This window comes from Somniosus microcephalus, chromosome 4 (genome assembly GCF_052327205.1).
Source record: "Somniosus microcephalus isolate GS21.2 chromosome 4, FLI_Smic_1.0, whole genome shotgun sequence".
Taxonomy (NCBI): domain Eukaryota; kingdom Metazoa; phylum Chordata; class Chondrichthyes; order Squaliformes; family Somniosidae; genus Somniosus; species Somniosus microcephalus.
This window is the reverse complement of record NC_140990.1, coordinates 95,672,990-95,693,489: the sequence shown is the minus strand read 5'-3', so window position 1 is coordinate 95,693,489 and position 20,500 is coordinate 95,672,990. Positions and strand designations below refer to the sequence as shown.

The window sequence follows — 20,500 nt, the reverse complement described above, 5'->3', positions numbered from 1 at the left end:
AACCCACAACCTTCTGACTCGGAGGCGAGTGTGCTACCAAAAGAGCCACAGCTGACACTAAGGAGAGGAGCGTGAACAGAGCATTCCACTCCGAGACGGGGCGGGGGAAGAGGGTCCAGCGAGCAGTGGAATGTCTTGCCTTGTGATATATTATCAAATGGCTTGTCAATGTTCCGTAGACATCTGGCCCGATCTCCATTTAGAAAAATTGCTTTCTTTCGTTCATGAATGACTTTATTTTGAACGTGACTAGATGCAGGAAGGATGTTCCCGATGGCGGGGAGTCCAGAACCAGGGGTCACAGTCTAAGGATAAGGGGTAAGCCATTTAGGACTGAGATGAGGAGGAATATCTTCACCCAGAGAGTGGTGAACCTGTGGAATTCTCTACCACAGAAGGCAGTTGAGGCCAATTCATTAAATATATTCAAGAGGGAGTTAGATATATTCCTTAAGGCTAAAGGGACCAAGGGATATGGGGAGAAGGCAGGGACAGGGTACTGAATTTGGATGATCAGCCATGATCTCATTAAATGGCGGAGCAGGCTCGAGGGGCCGAATGGCCTACTCCTGCTCCTATCTTCTATGTTTCTATGTGAACATTCTCACCTGCACCTTCGGTCTCAATAATGTTATTGGCCCTAAAAAAAAGTCTCCAGCCGCTCAATGCAAGAATGGAATGGTTCGCGAGCTCGGTCATGCATGCCGAGGCTTCCGATGAATCCCATGGCCGCGGCCATGATTGTCCCGATCCCGTCGAACAGTGACTCAGCACGCTACCTGTGTACCTGTGTGAATCGGCGTCGCTGTTGCTGTGTATACATACACCCGTAGGCGAAGCACAGGTGATTCTGCACAAGCATTAACAGTAAAACATTGCAAAAATTCGGTTTAGGTGTTGCAAATTCACCTTAAACCTGTCCACTCAGAGGATGAACACTGTTCTTCCATGATCCCTAAAAATGGCTTTGGGATCCCATCCTCATCGCCAAAATTGTAATATATGTGGGTAGAACAAGTGAAGGACAGAGACAGGCTGAGTTGCTAAGTCCATGTGCTTGCTTTATTAGGCCAGAGCGAACTGAGCATGCTCATACCAAACCATGTGATAATACATTGCATGCATGAAGTGAATAGCAAAGATACAAGACTGACGAACAGAGGCAGGAGGGGGATCACAGATTATCAGCACATGGGCTAGGTGTGTGAGGGGGGGAGGGAGGTGGTTCAAAAGCCACCCCCTTTGCCCGTTGTGGTTCTACCCCACGGAGAGAACTTGTATTTATATAATAAATATAATGTGATTTAATAAGGCTAATGGGATGTTGGCCTTTATCTGAAGGGGTGGAAGAACTCTGGTTAGACCCCATCCGGAGAACTGAGGGGCTGAACGGACTCCTCCTGTTCCTGTGTAACAGTCTCAAGGGGCTGAATGGCCTCCTCCTGTTCCTGTGTAACAGTCGCGAGGGGCTGAATGGCCTCCTCCTGTACCTGTGTAACAGGCTAGAGGGGCTGAGTATCCTCCTCCTGTTCCTATGTAACAGGTTTGAGGGGCTGAATGGCCTCTTCCAGTTCCTGTGTAACAGGCTCGAGGGGCTGAACGGACTCCTCCTGTTCCTGTGTAACACGCTCAAGGGGCTGAATGGCCTCTTCCTGTTCCTGTGTAACAGGCTCGAGGGACTGAATGGCCTCCTCCTGATCCTGTGTAACAGGCTCGAGGGGTTGAATATCCTCCTCCTGTTCCTATGTAACAGGTTTGAGCGGCTGAATGGCCTCCTCCAGTTCCTGTGTAACAGGCTCGAGGGGCTGAACGGACACCTCCTGTTCCTGTGTAACAGGCTCGAGGGGTTGAATATCCTCCTCCTGTTCCTGTATAACAGGCTCGAGGGGTTGAATATCCTCCTCCTGTTCCTGTGTAATGGGCTCGAGGGACTGAATGGCCTCCTCCTGTTCCTGTGTAATGGGCTCGAGGGGCTGAATATCCTCCTCCTGTTCCTGTGTAATGGGCTCGAGGGGCTGAATGGCCTCCTCCTGTTCCTGTGTAATGGGCTCGAGGGGCTGAATGGCCTCCTCCTGTTCCTATGTAACAAGCCCGAGGTGCTGGCTGGCCTCCTCCTGTTCCTGTGTATCACATCTCTCAAGCACTGTCTGGGGGTCACACTTGGGGGAGGTATTGGAGGGCGGTTGGCGCTCGTGGAACCATCTCTCCCCTCAACCCGGGACCCCGGGCAGGGGAGGGGTGAGAAACGATGGAAGGAAAGGCTCCTTTGAGTACTAGGGATTATCGAGCCTGCGTCGGTGTGTGTAGGGAGATTGAGGGACACCTGTGGAGGGGACAGAGAGTCTGGTGAGGGGGACCTTTATACAGTGCCTTTCGTGTCTTAAGGAATTTCCTCCGTGGTCTTGCCCCCGTCCCCCACCATGTCTGTAATCTCCTCCAGCCCTTCAACCCGCCGAGATCTCGGCGCTCCCCCAATTCTGGCCTCTTGTGCATCCTCAATTTCCATCGCTCCAACATTGGTGGCCGTGCCTTCAGCTGCCTTGGCCCTTAAGCTCTGGAATTGTCTCCCTAAACCGCTCCCTACCCCTCTCTCCTTAATTCAGACGCTCCTTAAAACCTACCTCTTTGACCAAGCTTTTGGTCACCTGTCCTAATATCTCCTTCTGTGGCTCGGTGTCAAATATTGTTTGATTACAATCCCGTGAAACACCTTGGGGCGTTTTACTACGTTAAAGGTGTTAACTTGTTGTTAAAGAAAAGAAAGATGTGCATTTCTACAGCGCCTTTCACGACCTCAGGACATCCCAACGCGCTTTACAGCCAATGAAGTACTTTTTGAAGTGTAGTCACTGTTGTAATGTAGGAAACACGGCAGCCAATTTGCGCACAGCAAGCTCCCACAAACAGCAATGTGATAAATGACCAGATCATCTGCTTTTTTTAGTGAGGGATAAATATTGGTCCCAGGACAGTGGGGAGAACTCCCCCTGCTCTTCTTCCAATAGTGGCCGTGGGATCTTTAACGTCCACCTGAGAGAGCAGACGGGGCCTCGGTTTAACGTCTCATCCAAAAGACGGCACCTCCGACCGTGCAGCACTTCCCTCAGTACTGGCACCGGGAGTGTCAGCCCTGGATTATGGGGGCTTGAGTCTCTGGAGTGGGGGCGCGAGCCTACATTGTCCACAACAATGCCCTGCCTAGTGGGAGGTGCTTAGCCCCACACAGAGCAGGAAGGGCCCAGGCTGCCCCCACCCCCCGGGTCTGTGCTCAGTAAGCTGATCCCAGCCGGGGCAGGCGGGCGGTAAGGGGGCCACAGTTGGGCCTCAGTGCCCTTTGGGTTAGGGAGGGAAGGAAATCAACCTGGGGTTCCCCCGCTCTTGATCGCTATTGTTAAATCTGTGAGTTGTTCAAGTAATTAATACTCAGACTTAACCAGTAACAATAAAACAGGTCTTTACTGGTTGGAGGTAGGGACTATACGTAGGTCTTTACTTCATGCCCACAGGCGGGAACTGAGGGGAGATCAGTACCCACAGTACTATTTATACCCCTATGGCCAGGAGTGGTACTGCGTATCACTACGCCCAACAAGTAGTGCAGTCCTGTCCATAGGTTCAAAGTAGCACACGTATTACATACACAACATTCCTCCCTTCCTAGCTTTACAGTCATCTCCCCATTTAACATAACGTAATAACATATATACATATATAACTTCAGGTTTACATAACAGAATAACATAGATACATAGATAACTTCATGTCAAAACAGATCACAGATTCAGTCTCTGCGGAAAACAGTTCACAGATTCAATCTCTGTGGTGGAGTCGGTTCACGTTGCTGGAGTGACTCATTCAATAGTCCTTCCATGGATTTAACAGTTTGAACTTCCGAACTGAATTGGCTCCGTTCGGAGGGACCACGTGTGTGATCTGGTAGAGGTAATAATGGTTCAGATGGGTCATCTTCTGTTTCGACTTTTCCTTTTCTGCTTCTTGGAGACTCTCTGGGCTCCACTGTCAGCTGCCAGCTGCATGCGCAGTTCCTCCTTCTCTCCCTCCTTTTTCTGTAGTAGAGCCACCTTCTCCCGATGTTCCGTAGACTTTCGGTGCTCCTCCATGATTTCTGTATGGTGGGAGTCGAAGTTACAAGTTGGGCAGGACAGGACATAGTAATATTCGGTGTCGTCCTGATCTAGGCCAGCGAGAGGGTCTTCTATTTCCTCCATACCCAGCTGGGCGTTAGCCAGCTTTTGTTCCAAGTCCAGACATCTTTCCTGAAGAGACTTCTTCATGCGTACCTCTTCATCCAGCTTTTTCTGGGCTTTCAGCAAGTCGTTTACTAATGACCTCATTTGAGATTTTACTACTTCATCTTCTTTTGGAGATTGATTGATCGGACTATTCAATCCCTCTACCGGAGCAGCTGTTTCAGCGGTCTGTTGTTCTACGTTGACGTGAGTCAGCGTACTTTTGGCATCCAAGGGCTGCTCTGTTGCAGTCATCTCAGTCTGTGTTGCCACCTCAGCTCTTCCAATAACCTTTGAGAGCTCCGAACCCCTTTCGTTTGAATATTGAAGTTCATATTCAAGTTTTTCCCATTTCAGAGTCCTGTCCTTCAGCATATGCAGGAGTTGGCTGACCGTTAACTCCTCTGACATCAGACGTTTTGTGTGCTCCTGCTCCATTTTCTCCATCAGCTGCTTCTGTTGTCTTTCCAGATTCTCCAACTCTATATCAAAGAACTCTTTCGTTGCATTCAACTCTTGCTCACAACGGCGAAGCATTTGTTCTAATTGCTGTTGTAGTTTGAAATGGAGTTGAGTTCGAGCCCGGTGTTCCTCAGAAATGGGCACATCAGTAGACTTGCCAGACTCAGAATCCACAGTTAAACTATGTTGTTGTTGCTCAGTGGAATTCTGTGCTGAAACTTTGTCTTTTGCACCTGAGTTGGGCTTACCATCATTCGTTCCAGAGTCTGGGCCGACTATCTTCACCGAGTTCTCACTCGTTATTGTTTGTAGGAAATGCCAGTCCATATTCATTTTCCTAATCCACTCCCGTCCTAGTAGTGGAGAACCTCCTTCAGATATCACATATAAGTCCATTATTTGACTGTCTTCGCCCTTGTGGACCACTGCAACCTCTATTTTCCCGATGGGGTACACTCTTTGCCCCGTGTATGTTTTCAATATAATCCCCGTATCCTGTAGGGGAATATGTTGGAATAACTTTCCGTAATCTTTCTTATTTATGACCGTCAATGCCGATCCAGTGTCCAATTCCAGTTTTACTTGGACTCCTTCTATCTGAAGAGTGACCCAAATTGTCTGGAGGTCTGCACCCTTACCAGCGTTGAGTACTCTTAAGCTAGCCAGTTCATTACAGCTTAAGCTAGCCAGTTCATTACTGCTAGCGTCTGAATCGGACTCCTGTTCGGTCACCTTGTGTACCTTTGCGTATTTTCCTTGCGGTGACTTCTTGTTGCTGGTCTTCTTCCCTGACCTGCATACTCTAGCTATATGTCCAAGCCTACCACAAGTTCTACATTCTTGGTTTTTAAACCAACACTGGTTCTGATCATGCGTTGTCTTTCCACAACGATAACATTTGCCAGAACTCACACCCAATTTGTGTGCACTGAGCTCCGGTGACCGTAGCTGCATTACTGCCGTGCCTCTCGCTGCGGCTTCGTGTGCTGCTGCCATAGTGACCGCCTTCTCAAGCGTCAGCTCATTCTCCTCGAGCAGTCGCTTTTGTGTATCCTGTTTAAATAAACCACACACAAATTTGTCTCGAAGTGCCTCTGTCAGTCCCGTTCCAAACTGGCAATATTTCGCTAATTTACGCAATTCCAGCAAATAATCAGCATTGCTTTCATGCTGTAGCTGCCTTCTGTCGTAAAATTTAAATCGTTCCGCTAGCATCAGCGGCGTGGGGTTTAGATGATCTTTCAGGACAGTAACAATCTCATCGAACGTCTTATCCGCCGGTTCATCTGGTGATAACAGGTGTTTCAATTGCCCGTATGTCTTCGCACCCATTAAATTTAATAATGTTAGAGCTTTATCTTGGTCACGAATTTTATTGGCCTTACAATAATTTTTTACTCTTTCAACATATATGGCCCAATCTTCGAGGTCACTATCAAAGGTGCTAATATTCCCGTGTTTAGGCATTGTAGATTTGCAATTTCTCAGATTTATTTTTTTTACTGCTATCCAAGATGGCGGCTTCCCGCTCTTGCCGTCGTCCTCCGCCCACAAAATGGCGGTTTTCCCGCGCTTGGCGGTCTTCACCCGTCCCCCAACGCCGTCTCCCTTCAGCCCCCGAGTGCGGCCCTTATCTTCGCCGCGATCGCCCGAGTGCGGCCCTTATCAGCGGATGCGATCGCTGGATCGCGAAGCGGCTCTCGGCTCTTATCAGGAGATGCGATCGCTCTGTTGAAACGCCTCCCGCTCGAAGCGACTCTCGCGCCCTATTCCTCCAGCTCCCCCAGCCCCGTTCGTGCGGCCAACTGCCTATCGCGTCGCTGCCCGGCTCAGACAACGGCTTACCCACCACCAAGCTGGAGAAGAAGCTGACGGTCGCCGATGGAGGCTCCGAGGTCAGGATGTCTTCCAGTGGGGTGGAGAGGGTGGAAACCTCTCTGCAACGTCCTGGCTGTGGACAAAGCTGCCGTGGAGTGACTGCCGCAGGGTCCGAATCAGACTCGTCGCCAGTGTTAAATCTGTGAGTTGTTCAAGTAATTAATACTCAGACTTAATCAGTAACAATAAAACAGGTCTTTACTGGTTGGAGGTAGGGACTATACGTAGGTCTTTACTTCATGCCCACAGGCGGGAACTGAGGGGAGATCAGTACCCACAGTACTATTTATACCCCTATGGCCAGGAGTGGTACTGCGTATCACTACGCCCAACAAGTAGTGCAGTCCTGTCCATAGGTTCAAAGTAGCACACATATTACATACACAACAGCTATCCAGTGACTGCTGCTGGTGGGAAGCGCATGGCAGTCGGGGGGTCAAGGACGGGGCGGAGCCTCGGCTGTGACTCCCTCTGTGGCTGAATATCCTACCTACACACTCGTACGAAGACTGGGCCACTTGGGGTGAGAGGTCGGGAGGGGTCAGGGCGGACGCTTTTTAATTCTTTTTCAGTTCATATTTTTCCTTTTAATAAATTTCAGGATTGGTGTCTCTCTAAGGTTCAGGCCGGGGTGACGGGAAGCTCCGCACCCCCACCGTTCCCTACCCCCGCCCGGCGAAAAATGGTGGATCACCTCGTGGACTCGGAGGCCAACTCGCGGCGGATCGCGGCGGTGGAGCGCTGCTTCGGGGCCTCGGGCCAGCCCCTCTCCATCCCGGGTCGGGTGCTGGTGGGCGAGGGGCTGCTGACTAAAGTTTGCCGCAAGAAGCCCAAGGGCCGGCAGTTCTTCCTCTTCAACGACATCCTGGTCTACGGCAACGTGGTGCTGGCCAAGCGCAAATACAACCGGCAGCACATCATCCCGCTGGAGGACGTCTCCGTGCAGCCCTTAGAAGGCAATGGGCAGTTCAAGCACAGGTAGGGGGGTATCGTAGGGCGCACGCTTGGCAGTGAATAGACGAGTAGTGTTGTGTATGTAACCTGTTCCACCTTAAGAGAGCTTAAGCCTGTTCCACCTTAAGAGATGTACTACTTTCTCAGGCTGCTGTAGATGTAATACCGGGGGTGAACACACCAGTATATAAGCACTGTGCAGTAATCTTGTATTCAGAATAGTCCCTACCTCCAACCAGTAAAGACCTGTTTTTGATTGTTATTAATTAGTCTGTGTCTTAATTAACTAGATAACTCACAGATTTAACAAGTAGGGCTTCCATTTTACGGGGAGCCGTCTCCTGACTCAAAACCCTTCCAGAGTGCTTTGCACAGAGGCCTGTTGCCGTGTCAACCAAAATCGGAAGCCATTTTGGATCCATCGAGATCCCCAAAATTTGAGGGGGAGCTGTCTCCGACTCGAAACCCTCCCAGAGGGCTTTGCACAGAGGCCCATTGCCGTGTCGATTGAAATTGGTGGCCATTTTGGATCAGTCAAGATCCACAAAAGCGGCAATGATTTGGATAAGGATCCCTGAGTGAGGTGGAAAGACCGGAGAGGCTGGGGCCGAGATATTCGATGGCGCCGCGCCCATTTCTCTCAGCTGCAAGCCGGGCGCCTACGCATCCAACATGGCGGGTGGGGCGGGACGCGCCATATCGCGAAAGGTGGAAATGTAGGTGTCCATGGCCCGTGCCTGAAACATAGAAACATAGAAGATAGGAGCAGGAGTAGGCCATTCAGCCCCTCGAGCCTGCTCCGCCATTCAATGCGATCATGGCTGATCATCCAAATTCAGTACCCGGTCCCTGCTTTCTCCCCATACCCCTTGATCCCTTTAGCCTTGAGGAATATATCCAACTCCTTCTTGAATATATTTAATCAATTGGCCTCTACTGCCTTCTGTGGTAGAGAATTCCACAGGTTCACCACTCTCTGGGTGAAGAAATTCCTCCTCATTTCTGTCCTAAATGGCCTACCCCTTATCCTTAGACTGTGACCCCTGGTTCTGGATTCCCCGACCATTGGGAACATCCTTCCTGCATCTAGTCTGTCTAGTCCTGTCAGAATTTTATAAGTTTCAATGACATCCCCTCTCATTCTTCTAAACTCCAGCGAGTACAAGCCCAATTGACCCAATCTCTCCTTATACGTCATTCCTGCCATCCCAAGTATCAGCTTGGTGAATCTTCGCTGAACTCCCTCCATGGCAAGAACATCCTTCCTCAGATAAGGTGACCAAAACTGCACACAATACTCAAGATGTGGTCTCACCAAGGCCCTGTACAACTGCAGCAAGACATCCTTGTTCCTATACTCGAATCCTCTCGCTACGAAGGCCAACATACCATTTGCCTTCTTAACCGCCTGCTGCACCTGCATGCTTAGCTTCAGCGACTGGTGCACAAGGACACCCAGGTCTCGTTGCACTTCCCCTTCTCCCAATCTATTGCCATTTAGATAATAATCTGCCTTCCTGTTTTTGCTACCAAGTGGATAACCTCACATTTATCCACATTATATTGCATCTGCCATGCTTCTGCCCAATCACCCAACCTGTCCAAATCATCCTGGAGTTTCTCGGCATCCTCCTCACAGCACACACGCCCACCCAGCTTTGTGTCGTCTGCAAATTTGGAGATATTACATCTAGTTCCCTTGTCTAGATCATTAATATATATTGTGAATAGTTGGGGTCCAAGGACTGATCCCTGCGGTACCCCACTAGTCACTGCCTTCCACTCGGAAAAAGACCCGTTTATTCCAACTCTTTGCTTTCTGTCTGCCAACCAGTTCTCTATCCAAGTCAGTACCTTGCCCCCAATCCCATGTGCCTTAACTTTACACGCTAATCTCTTATGCGGGACCTTATCGAAAGCCTTCTGAAAGTCCAAATACACCACATCCACTGGTTCTCCCTTATCTATTTTACCAGTTACATCCTCAAAATTCCAGTAGATTAGTCAAGCACGATTTACCCTTTGTAAATCCATGTTGACTTTGTCCGATCCTGTCACTGTTTTCCAAGTGCTCTGCTATTACATCTTTTATGATGGACTCTAGCATTTTCCCCACTACCGATGTCCGGCTTACCGGTCTGTAATTCCCCGTTTTCTCTCTACCACCTTTTTTGAATAGTGGGGTAACATTAGCTACCCTCCAATCCATGGGTACTGTTCCAGATTCCATCGAATGTTGGAAGATGATCAGCAATGCATCTACTATTTCTAGGGCCACTTCCTTAAGTACCCTAGGATGTAGATTATCAGGCCCTGGGGATTTATTGGCCTTCAATCCCATCAATTTCCGTAACACCATTTCCCTACAAAGACTGATTTCTTTCGGTTCCTCCCTTTCATCAGACCCTATGTTCCCTGACATCTCTGGGAGGTTATTTGTGTCCTCCTTTGTGAAGACAGAACCAAAATATGTATTTAATTGGTCTGCCATTTCTTTGTTCCCCATTATAAATTCCCCTGATTCTGACTGCAAGTGACCTACGCTTGACTTCACCAATCTTTTTCTCTTCACATATCTATAAAAGCTTTTACAGTCAGTTTTTATGTTCCCTGAAAGCTTACTCTCATATTCTATTTTCCCCTTCTTAATTAATCCCTTTGTCCTCCTTTGTTGAATCCTAAACTGCTCCCAATCCTCAGGTTTACTGCTTTTTCTGGCCAATTTATATGTCCTCTCCTTGGATCTTATGCTATCCCTAATTTTCCTTGTTAGCCACGGTTGAGTCACCATTTTTGTTTTATTTTTATGCCAAACTGGGATGAACAAATTCTGTAGTTCATCCATGCGGTCTTTGAATGCTTGCCATTGCCTATCCACCGTCAACCCTTTGAGTGACATTCCCCAATCAATCTTACCCAACTCGCGCCTCAGACCATCGTAGTTTCCTTTGTTTAAATTCAGGACCCTAGTCTCTGAGTCAACAACTTCATTCTCCATCTTAATGAAGAATTCTATCATATTATGATTGCTCCGACCCAAAGGGCCTCGTACAACAAGATTGTTAATGAATCCTTTCTCGTTACATAATACCCAGTCTAAGATGGCCTGATCTCTGGTTGGTTCCTCGACATATTGGTCCAGGAAACCATCCCGTAAACACTCCAGGAATTCCTCCTCCACAATATTGTTATTAATTTGGTTAGCCCAATCTATATGTAGATTAAAGTCACCCATGATGAGTGCTGTGCCCTTATTGCACGCTTCTCTAATTTCCCTTTTAATGCCATCCCCAACCTCCGCATTACTGTTTGGAGGTCTATATACCACTCCCACTAACGTTTTCTGCCCCTTGGTATTTCTCAGTTCTACCCATACAGATTCCACATCATCAAAGCTAATATCCTTCCTTACAATTGTGTTAATCCCTTCTTTAACCAGCAATGCTTTACCTCCCTTTCCTTTTTGCCTATCTTTCCTGAATATTGAATACCCCTGGATGTTGAGTTCCCAGCCTTGGCCACCCTGGAGCCATGTTTCCGTAATCCCAATCAAATCATAATCGTTTACCTCTATTTACGCAGCTAATTCATCCACCTTATTATGAATGCTCCTTGCATTAAGACACAAAGCCTTCAGGCTTGTTTTTTTAACGCTCTTAGACCTATTAGAATTACTATTTACTGTGGCCATGTTTGATTTAAACTGTTGATTTCTCTGACTGCCACTTTTATTTTTCTCCTTCCTATCTTTTTCTTTTATCCTTGTTTCCCTTTCCTCTGTCCCCCTGCTCAGGTTCCCAACCCCCTGCCATTTTAGTTTAAACCCTCCCCCAGAGCACTAGCAAGCACTCCCCCCTAGGACATCGGTCCCGGCCCTGCCCAGGTGCAAACTGTCCGGTTTGAACTGGTCCCACCTCCCCCAGAACCGGTTCCAATGTCCCAGGAATTTGAATCCCTCCCCCTCACACCATTCCTCTAGCCACGTATTCATCTGAAATATCCTTCTATTTCTACTCTGACTAGCACGTGGCACTGGTAGCAATCCTGAGATTACTACCTTTTGAGGTCCTATTTTTTAATTTACCTCCTACCTCCCTATATTCAGCTTTTAGGACCTCATCCCATTTTTTACCTATATCGTTGATACCTATATGCACCACGAGAACTGGCTGTTCACCCTCCCCTTCCAAAATGTTCTGCAGCCGCTCTGAGACATCCTTGACCCTTACACCAGGGAGGCAACACACCATCCTGGAGTCTTGTTTGCGGCCGCAGAAACGCCTATCTATTCCCCTTACAATAGAATCCCCTATCACTATAGCTCTCCTGCTCTTTTTCCTCCCGTCCTGTGCAGCAGAACCACCCCTGGTGCTAGGAAGTTGGCTGCTGCTGCCTTCCTCTGATAAGCCATCCCCCCCAACAGTACTCAAAGTGGTGTATCTGTTGGAGAGGGGGATGGCCACAGGGGACCCCTGCACTACCTGCCTGCGCCTAGTACTCTGTCTGTTGGAAACAGTGCATCAGGTCCTTTGCATAGACAAATAGAGGCCCTAACGTCTGTTTGAGACCCACTTTGTCAAATTGGGCAGCCCTGAACGCTGTGACCCAAAATTGAAATCATTTTCATTAGCAAGCTGCCTGGTCCCCTGTAGATGAGGCCCGAGGCCCAATATCAGGTGTGCCTATGGCCTACCTGTTCCAGCACAGGGACCAATGTCCTGGCCTTGTCTGGAGAGGAGGTGTCTGAGCGATGCTCTTACCGAGGGAGATGAGACAGCGAATGGTGTGGGAAAGGTCAATTTGGAATATTACTTTAAATTAAACAGTGGGAGTGGGACAAGGGGATGCAGGGTCAGACTAGTAAATGGTAACTTTAGGACTGGTATCGGGCAATGGTTCTTCACGCAGAGAGTGATCGACACGCTGAATGGACTCACCGGTAGATTTGGAGAGGAGAAAACCCGCGAATCATTTCAGAAACAATTAGACGCAGCAATGGAGGGAATGTAGGGTCTGTCTGAACTAATATAGGCTGAATGGCCTGCATTGTCAGGAGTCATCTTAACAAGAATTAGGAGCAGGAGTAGGCCATTCGGCCCCTCGAGCCTGCTCCGCCATTCAATAAGATCATGGCTGACCTTCGACCTCAACTCCACTTTCCCGCCCGGTCTCCATATCTCTTGATTCACCTGGAGTCCAAAAATCTACCTATCTTAGCCTTGAATATACTCAATGATTCAGCATCCACAGCCCTCTGGGGCAGAGAATTCAAAAGATTCACAACCCTCTGAGTGAAGAAATTCCTCCTCATCTCAGTCTTCAATGGCCGACCCCTTATCCTGAGACTATGCCCCTGAGTTCTAGACTCTCCAGCCAGGGGAAACAACCTCTCGGCATCTACCCTGTCAATCCCCCTCAGAATCTTGTATGTTTCAATGAGATCACCTCTCATTCTTCTAAACTCCAGAGAGTATCGGCCCATTCTACACAATCTCTCATCATAGGACAGCCCTCTCACCCCAGGAATCAATCTAGTGAACCTTCGTTGCACCGCCTCCAAGGCAAGTATGTCCTTTCTCAAATAAGGGGACCATCTTGTGATTTTTTTTTTAGTGGTGTTGGTTACGGGCTAAATCTTGGCCCCAGGACACCAGGGAGAACTCCCCTGCTGCTCTTCTGCCAATAGTGGTTGTGGGATCTTTCTCGTCCACCTGAGAGAGCAGTCGAGGCCCCTCAGTTTAACATCTCATCTGAAAGACGGCACCTCCGACAGTGCAGCACTCCCTCAGTACCGGCACCGGGAGTGTTGGCCCTGGATTGTTGGGGCTGGAGTCCCTGGAGTGGGGAGTTAGACTAATCGACACAAAGGAAATTCGGTGCTAATGAGTCCTTTGTGAGGCCCCACAGGTGCAATTTTAACCCAAGTTTTGCTCAGTGTTAACCTCCGGTGGTCAGTTTAAAATTTCTATCAGTCAATGGGTGGAAATTTCCTCTGAGCTGCTCCCACTTTCCAGTTTGGAACCCGAACAGCTCCGAGGAAACTTTCGGCCAATAAAATATAATTGATTTGCGATATGAGCCTGCCGAGGGCCTGAGATGGAAAATCAGTGGACTTGTAATATTGGCATTTCGCCACCAGATGGTGGTACAGTGTGAGGGAGCTGGATTAACATCAGTAGAGATACAGTCAGTAACACAGGGTGCTGGGGGGAGGGGTTACTGAGTGACAGTGTGAGAGCTGGATTAACATCAGTAGAGATACAGTCAGTAACACAGGGTGCTGGGGGAGGGGTTACTGAGTGACAGTGTGAGGGAGCTGGATTAACATCTGTAGAGATACAGTCAGTAACACAGGGTGCTGGGGGAGGAGTTACTGATGTTGTGTATGTGCCTTTAAGAGAAGAACTGATTCTATACTGCAGTACCGGCAGTGACCACCCCTGTATATAAAGCCATAGCAGGCTTCTGTATTTCAGTCTTGAATTACTCTCTGTTCAGTAAATACCTGTTTTATTGTTCTCCTGCAGTCTGAGTATTATTGATCCTCGGACACTACACTGGCGACGGGCAGGTTTGAACTCACCTGCAGTACTGCATCACGAGCATGAAGAGAAGCTTCTTGGAGGTCGAAGTCAGAACGGCGGGCGTCGACTGCGGGCAACCGCCCAAGGATCCATCGGAGAGTTGCAGGGGAGGCTGTGGCGAGCTGGGCCTGGCTCCCCAGTCGAGGTGTTCCAGCAAGTCGTGCTGGTAGCAGGTAGTGCGCTGACCCTTCCGGACTGCGGCGGGCTCGGGCTCGATCGAGCGGCTCTGCAAAGGGGCCGTGCAGCGTCGTCGGGAGGAAGAGAGAGAGAGGGTGGAGCGCACAGGGCGCGGTCGGTGCTCAAGAACAGGGCAGCGTGGAGAGGATAGAACGCGGGGAAGGAAAAGTGAGACGCGCCGAAGCCGCGGGTCGCCGCCATTACCCTGTAGAACGCTAGGAGCAGCGTGGCAGCAAGGGGAAGAAGGAAAAGCGCGGGAGGCGCCATTTTATTACATTGGGGAAGAAGAAAAAGCGCGGGAGGCGCCATTTTAAATCACCCAAGATGCCGAAGAGTGGCAGTATCACTGCTTTCGACAACGAGGTAGAAGACTGGACCACGTATGTGGAAAGAATTGAAGTGTATTGCAATGCCAATGAGGTGGCCAATGGAAAGAAGGCGTCGGTATTATTAAATTTGATGGGCGTGAGAACGTATGGCCTATTGCGGAATTTAATTACCCCAGCTAAACCAATGGAGAAAAGTTTTGAAGAGATTGTTAATATCTTACAGGAACACTTAAACCCTACACCGCTGCTGATAGCAGAAAGATTCAAGTTCCATAAAAGAAACCAGCACAAAGATGAGAACAATGCTGACTATCTTACGGAACTACGCAAGTTATCGAAGCACTGCCAGTTCGGAGCAGGACTGGCAGACACCTTACGGGATAAGTTTGTCTGCGGGCTTCAGAGTGAAGGAACCCAGAAACGACTACTTTCGGAAAAGGACCTGACGCTAGAACAGGCTTTCAGCTTGGCAGTATCCTACGAAGCAGCAGCACGGGGAGCTGCGGAAATACAACAGAAACCACAAGAATACAGCGCTAACGAAATGGCGTATGGAGCCGAAACGTGCTATCGCTGCGGCAGAACAACCCATGAGCAGAAGGACTGCTGGTTTAAAGACAAAATATGCAGGCAATGCGGGAAAATGGGACATATAGCAAGAGTCTGCAGGTCGGGAAAGAAGACCAACACTACAAGAACTACTAACGAAAAGTACAAGAAAGTAAAAAAAATGACAGACAGTAGTTCGGAAGATCAGGAGAGCGATAATGACTCCGGGAGCAGGAGACTAAGTTGTCTAAAGTTACACAACGTGATCGCAAAGGAGGATCACCGAACCATTTGGGTCACCCTTGATGCGCTATCAACAATACCAAAGACTACGAGATGGACTTAAATGAAGTAGGCTTTTATTGACTAAGAACTAGAGCATGCCTCTGCTAGTGAATCCATCCTAAGAGCTCTCGGGGGAAGGGTGGTGAGTCACCTTTATACCCGGGCTTAGGGGTGGAGCCAGGGGCTGAGACATGCCTGGACTTGTACAGGGTTAACAGTGGTTTACCACACAGGCATGTACAGGTTAACAGTGGTTTACCACATTCACCCCTCGTTTAAAAAAGAGTCCGGCGGGGTGAAGTGTTTCAAAAGTTCGTATACGAAAGTCTGTCCGGTGGTCTTGTCTGCCGTAATGATCTTTGTGGTGCCGGTTGCGGCGGTTCTTTGCCCGCGGCCGCTTCTCGCGTGGGACGGAGCACTGGCGTGTCGTCCTCTCGGGGTAGGGATGGCACCGGCATGTCGTCAGTTCATGGTAGACACCCCGGTGGTGCGTCGTGGGTGGTGGAGGTAGTGGATGGTGATCGATGGTGTTTCGGGTGGTACCTGAGGGTGCGAGGTCTTGAATTGAGACTGTGTCCTCCCGCCCGTCAGGATACGCCACGTAGGCGTACTGTGGGTTGGCGTGGAGGAGGTGAACCTTTTCGACCAGGGGGTCCGTCTTATGGCTCCTCACGTGTTTCCTGAGCAGGACGGGTCCCGGAGACGTCGGCCATGGCGGTAGTGATGTCCCCGAGGTGGATTTCCTGGGGTAGACTGTAGTGTCCGTGTGTAGATAAAGACACTGAAGACAGGAGTTGGTTCATAGGTATTTACTAAGCAAGTCTGGGGGGGGTTTCTAAAGGATATACACAATACACAGGCTTATATAGCCCAAGTGGCAATTACCGGCATTACGCACACCTGGGGCTCTTAAAGGCACATACACCATAATTGCTCTTAAAGGCACATACACCACAATTCCTCCCCTTCTAGCTAACTAGTACATCATATTTTAAGTAATTATTAATTACGTTATATGCAAAATAATATACATTGCTGTATTAATTAATTATAAGTTAGTCTCTCAGGAGGCTTCCTGACTCGGTCCGGATAACGCCTCGGGGGTGTAGTAGTTTCTGGGGGTGTAGTAGGTTCTTCTGGCAAGGCTGATTCGGCTTGAAGGCCAGTGTCGGGTTCATCGGGCTCCAGTATCACCGGATCGGAGGTAGATATGGGTATCTCTACTTCATCGTTAGATGTATAGAGTGGTGGTGTAGGTTGTCCCTTTTCGGATGACATGATGATTTGGTCAGCATGGCGCCTTATTATGCTGTCTCCGATGTCCACGGTATACATCAGTGGTCCTAATCGTGTGCAGATAGTTCCAGGCTGCCATTTCTCGGTACGGTAGTCCCGGGCCAAAACCGGTTGGCCTATCTGGAAGGCCCTAGTTGGCCTTTCATTCATGCCCTGAAACTGCCGGTTCTCCACGTCCCTTCGGATGTTGGGCTTGACCAAATCCAGCCAGCATCTTAGGTTTCTATTGTAGAACATCATGGCGGGAGTTTGGTTAGTAACCATATGCGTTGCATTCCTATATGCAAATAAGAAGTTATCCACCTTGTGCTGAAGTTTTATGTCTTCATTACCCATGGCCTTGATGGCCTTCTTGAAGGTCTGGACAAACCTTTCAGCCAATCCATTGGTGGCGGGATGGTATGGGGCGGACGTGTAGTGCTTTACCCCATTGTTCTTTAAGAACTTTCTGAATTCTTCGGACATAAATTGCGGTCCATTATCAGAACATATCTGCTCCGGCAGCCCATTCCTGGCAAATATGGTCCTTAATACTGTGATGGTTTTTTCCGTGGTGGTGGAGGACATCTTTATTACCTCTGGCCACTTGGAGTGTGCATCAACTGCGATTAAGAACATTGAGTCCATAAATGGACCAGCAAAGTCGATGTGCACCTTTTGCCAGGGAGATGAGGGCCACTCCCATGGATGTAGAGGGGCCTGTGGCGGAGCATTTTGGACCTTCTGGCATCCTAGGCAGCTCTTGGTCATGTCTTCGATGTCTCCATCGATACCTGGCCACCATACAAACGCCCTAGCTAGGTTCTTCATTTTCACTCCACCCAGATGCCCCTCGTGAAGCTCCTTTGGCACTTTATCCTGGAGTTTGGGTGGAATCACCACTCTGGATCCACACATCAAGGTTCCTCGGCACACTGACAGCTGTTCTCTACTTTGCGAGAATGCTGGCAACAGTGGTTCGCCATGTGCTGGCCATCCCTTCACTGTTAAATCGTAGACCCGTGAGAGAATAGGGTCATTTCTTGTCTCCCTTTCAATGGCAGAATTTGTCACCGGTAGACATTCCACTATGGTAGAGTGGAATATCTCTACTGGGTCTACTGTAGGTGCCTCTTCTATCGTTGGCAATGGTAGGCGTGATAAACCGTCAGCATTCCCATGCTGTTTTGACCCTTTGTATTCAATGTTGTATTGGTGTGCCCCTAGAAAAAGGGACCACCTCTGTAGTCTTTGTGCCGTCATAATGGGGACACCTTTTTTAGGGTTGAATATGGAGATGAGGGGTTGATGGTCAGTCAGCAAGGTAAATTTTTGTCCGTGTAGGTAATGGTTGAATTTCTTCACTCCCCATACCAGGCTGAGTGCTTCCCTGTCTATCTGGGCATAGTTACGCTCAGCTGAGTTCAATGAGCGTGACGCAAAAGCTATCGGCCGTTCCGAGCCATCAGGGAATCTATGGGACAATACCGCTCCTATGCCGTAAGGGGATGCATCGCACGCCAGTCTGATTGGTAGTGATGGGTTGTAATGAGCCAAAATTTTCTCGGATGTGATTAAGTCTTTACATTTATGGAAGGCACGTTTACAGTCTTCGTTCCATTTCCAAATCACTCCTGTTTGTAGAAGATCATTAAGAGGGTGTAGAATAGTTGATAAGTTCGGTAAAAATTTATGATAGTAATTTATTAATCCCAGGAATGACCTTAATTGTGAAACATTTTCAGGTGCTGGGGCTTTTATAACTGCTTCAATTTTTTCAGGTGACTTATGCAACCCTTCCTTATTAATTAAGTGGCCACAATATGATATCTGATTTTGGAAAAATTCGCACTTGGGGCGATTTGCTCGTAGGCCCCGTTCTTTCAGCCTAGTGAGCACCTGTTCCAAATTGGCAAGGTGCTCGTTGTCGTTTTCTCCTGTTATAAGGATGTCGTCTAGGTAGCATTGAGTCCCCGGAATCCCTTGCAGGACTTGCTCCATAGCTCTTTGCCAGATAGCAGGAGCTGATGCTATTCCAAAAACCAGTCGATTGTACTGGTACAGGCCTTTGTGTGTGTTTATTGTGAGATACTTTTTAGAGGTCTCCTCAACCTCCATCTGTAGATATGCCTGTGCCAAGTCAATTTTTGTGAAACGTTTCCCTCCGGATAGTGAGGCGAAAATATCTTCTATCCTCGGAAGAGGATACTGTACCGTGTGAAGGACCGGGTTTACAGTCACCTTAAAGTCCCCACAGATACGAATTTTTTTCTGTTCCTCAGAGTTATTTTTCAATGTTTTTTTCATGACTGGAACGATGGGTGTTGCCCATTCGCTCCAATCTATTTTGGATAATACGCCTGCCTTTTCCAAATTCTTCAGCTCTGCCTCGACTGCCGGACGTATTGCGTATGGCACCGGTCTTGCCTTAAAATTTTTTGGAATTGCTGTATCTTCCACTTTTATTGAGGCGGTGATGCCTTTCAAGGTTCCTAGTTTCTCTTGAAACACTTCTTTGGCGTTGGCCAAGATGTCTTTTAATCGTTCAGGTATGATGTCATCATTGTTTTTTTCCTTACTGGTCACCGTCAGTGCCTGAATGGAGTGCCAGTCTAAACGTATCTTCCTTATCCATTCACGTCCCAACAACGGTGGACCACCATCTTGTAGAATGTATAAATACAACTTTTGTATTTCTTTGCCGTTGTATACCACAGGCACCCTTATTTTTCCTTTGGGGTAGACTTTCTGCCCCGTATATGTTTTTAAGATAATGGATGTGTCTTTTAGAGGTATATGCGAAAATAGCCTCTCGTAATCTCGTCGATTTATTACGGTTAGAGCTGATCCTGTATCTAGCTCCATTTTAACTGGGGACCCTGCTATTGTGAGGGTAACCCAAATGGTTTGGTAATCCTCTTTGGCAAGTACATTATGTAATTTGAGACAGCTTAGTCTCTTGTTTCCGGAGTCGCTATCGCTATTCTGGTCTTCGGAGCTACTGTCCGCCATCATTTGTACCTTCCTGTACTTTTCTTTATTGATTCTTTGTTTTCTGTCAGTGGATTTATTTTGTCCAGATTGGCATACCCGTGCAATGTGTCCAATCTTACCACATTGCCTGCATGCTTTGCCCTTGAACCAGCAGTCCCTCTGGTTATGGGTGGATCTGCCGCAGCGATAACATCTTCCGAACTCCTGTGTCATTTTATGGGTGCCGAAGTCCTGTGTCTCTTGTTGTATCTCTGCAGCTCCTTTTGCTGCTGCTTCGTATGATACAGCCATACTGAAAGCTTTGTCCAATGTTAAATCTTTTTCAGAAAGCAGTCTTTTTTGTGTTCCTTCACTTAAGAGACCGCAAACAAATTTGTCTCGAAGATAATCCGATAGTCCTGCTCCGAATTGGCAGTACTTTGATAGCTTTCTTAATTCGGTTAGGTAATCAGCGTTACTTTCATTCTTGTGTTGATTTCTCTTGAAGAACTTGAATCGTTCCGCTATCAGCAGCGGTGTTGGGTTTAAATGCTCCTGCAGGGTATCAACAATTTCTTTAAAAGTCTTGTCCTTTGGTTTGGCTGGAGTGATTAAATTTCGTAACAACCCGTATGTCTTCGCGCCCATTAAGTTCAGAAGTACTGAAGCTTTTTTTTCATCTGTTATTCCATTTGCAGTGCAATAAACCTCTACTCTTTCCACGTATGTGGTCCAATCTTCTATTTCGCCATCAAAAGCCTCAATATTACCAGATTTAGGCATT

At 48.2% G+C, this 20,500-nt stretch overlaps 1 protein-coding gene across 1 annotated transcript in view; it reads left to right on the top strand.

Moving 5' to 3' along the window:
* Window positions 1-20,500, top strand: part of LOC147119532 (pleckstrin homology domain-containing family F member 2-like) — a 48,298-nt gene that overhangs the window by 15,404 nt on the left and 12,394 nt on the right. Inside the window, exon 2 of the mRNA XM_085985105.1 lies at window positions 7,192-7,568. Coding sequence (XP_085841231.1) covers window positions 7,273-7,568 — 296 coding nt within the window. The 5' untranslated portion in view covers window positions 7,192-7,272. The remainder of the gene's footprint in view (window positions 1-7,191; window positions 7,569-20,500) is intronic.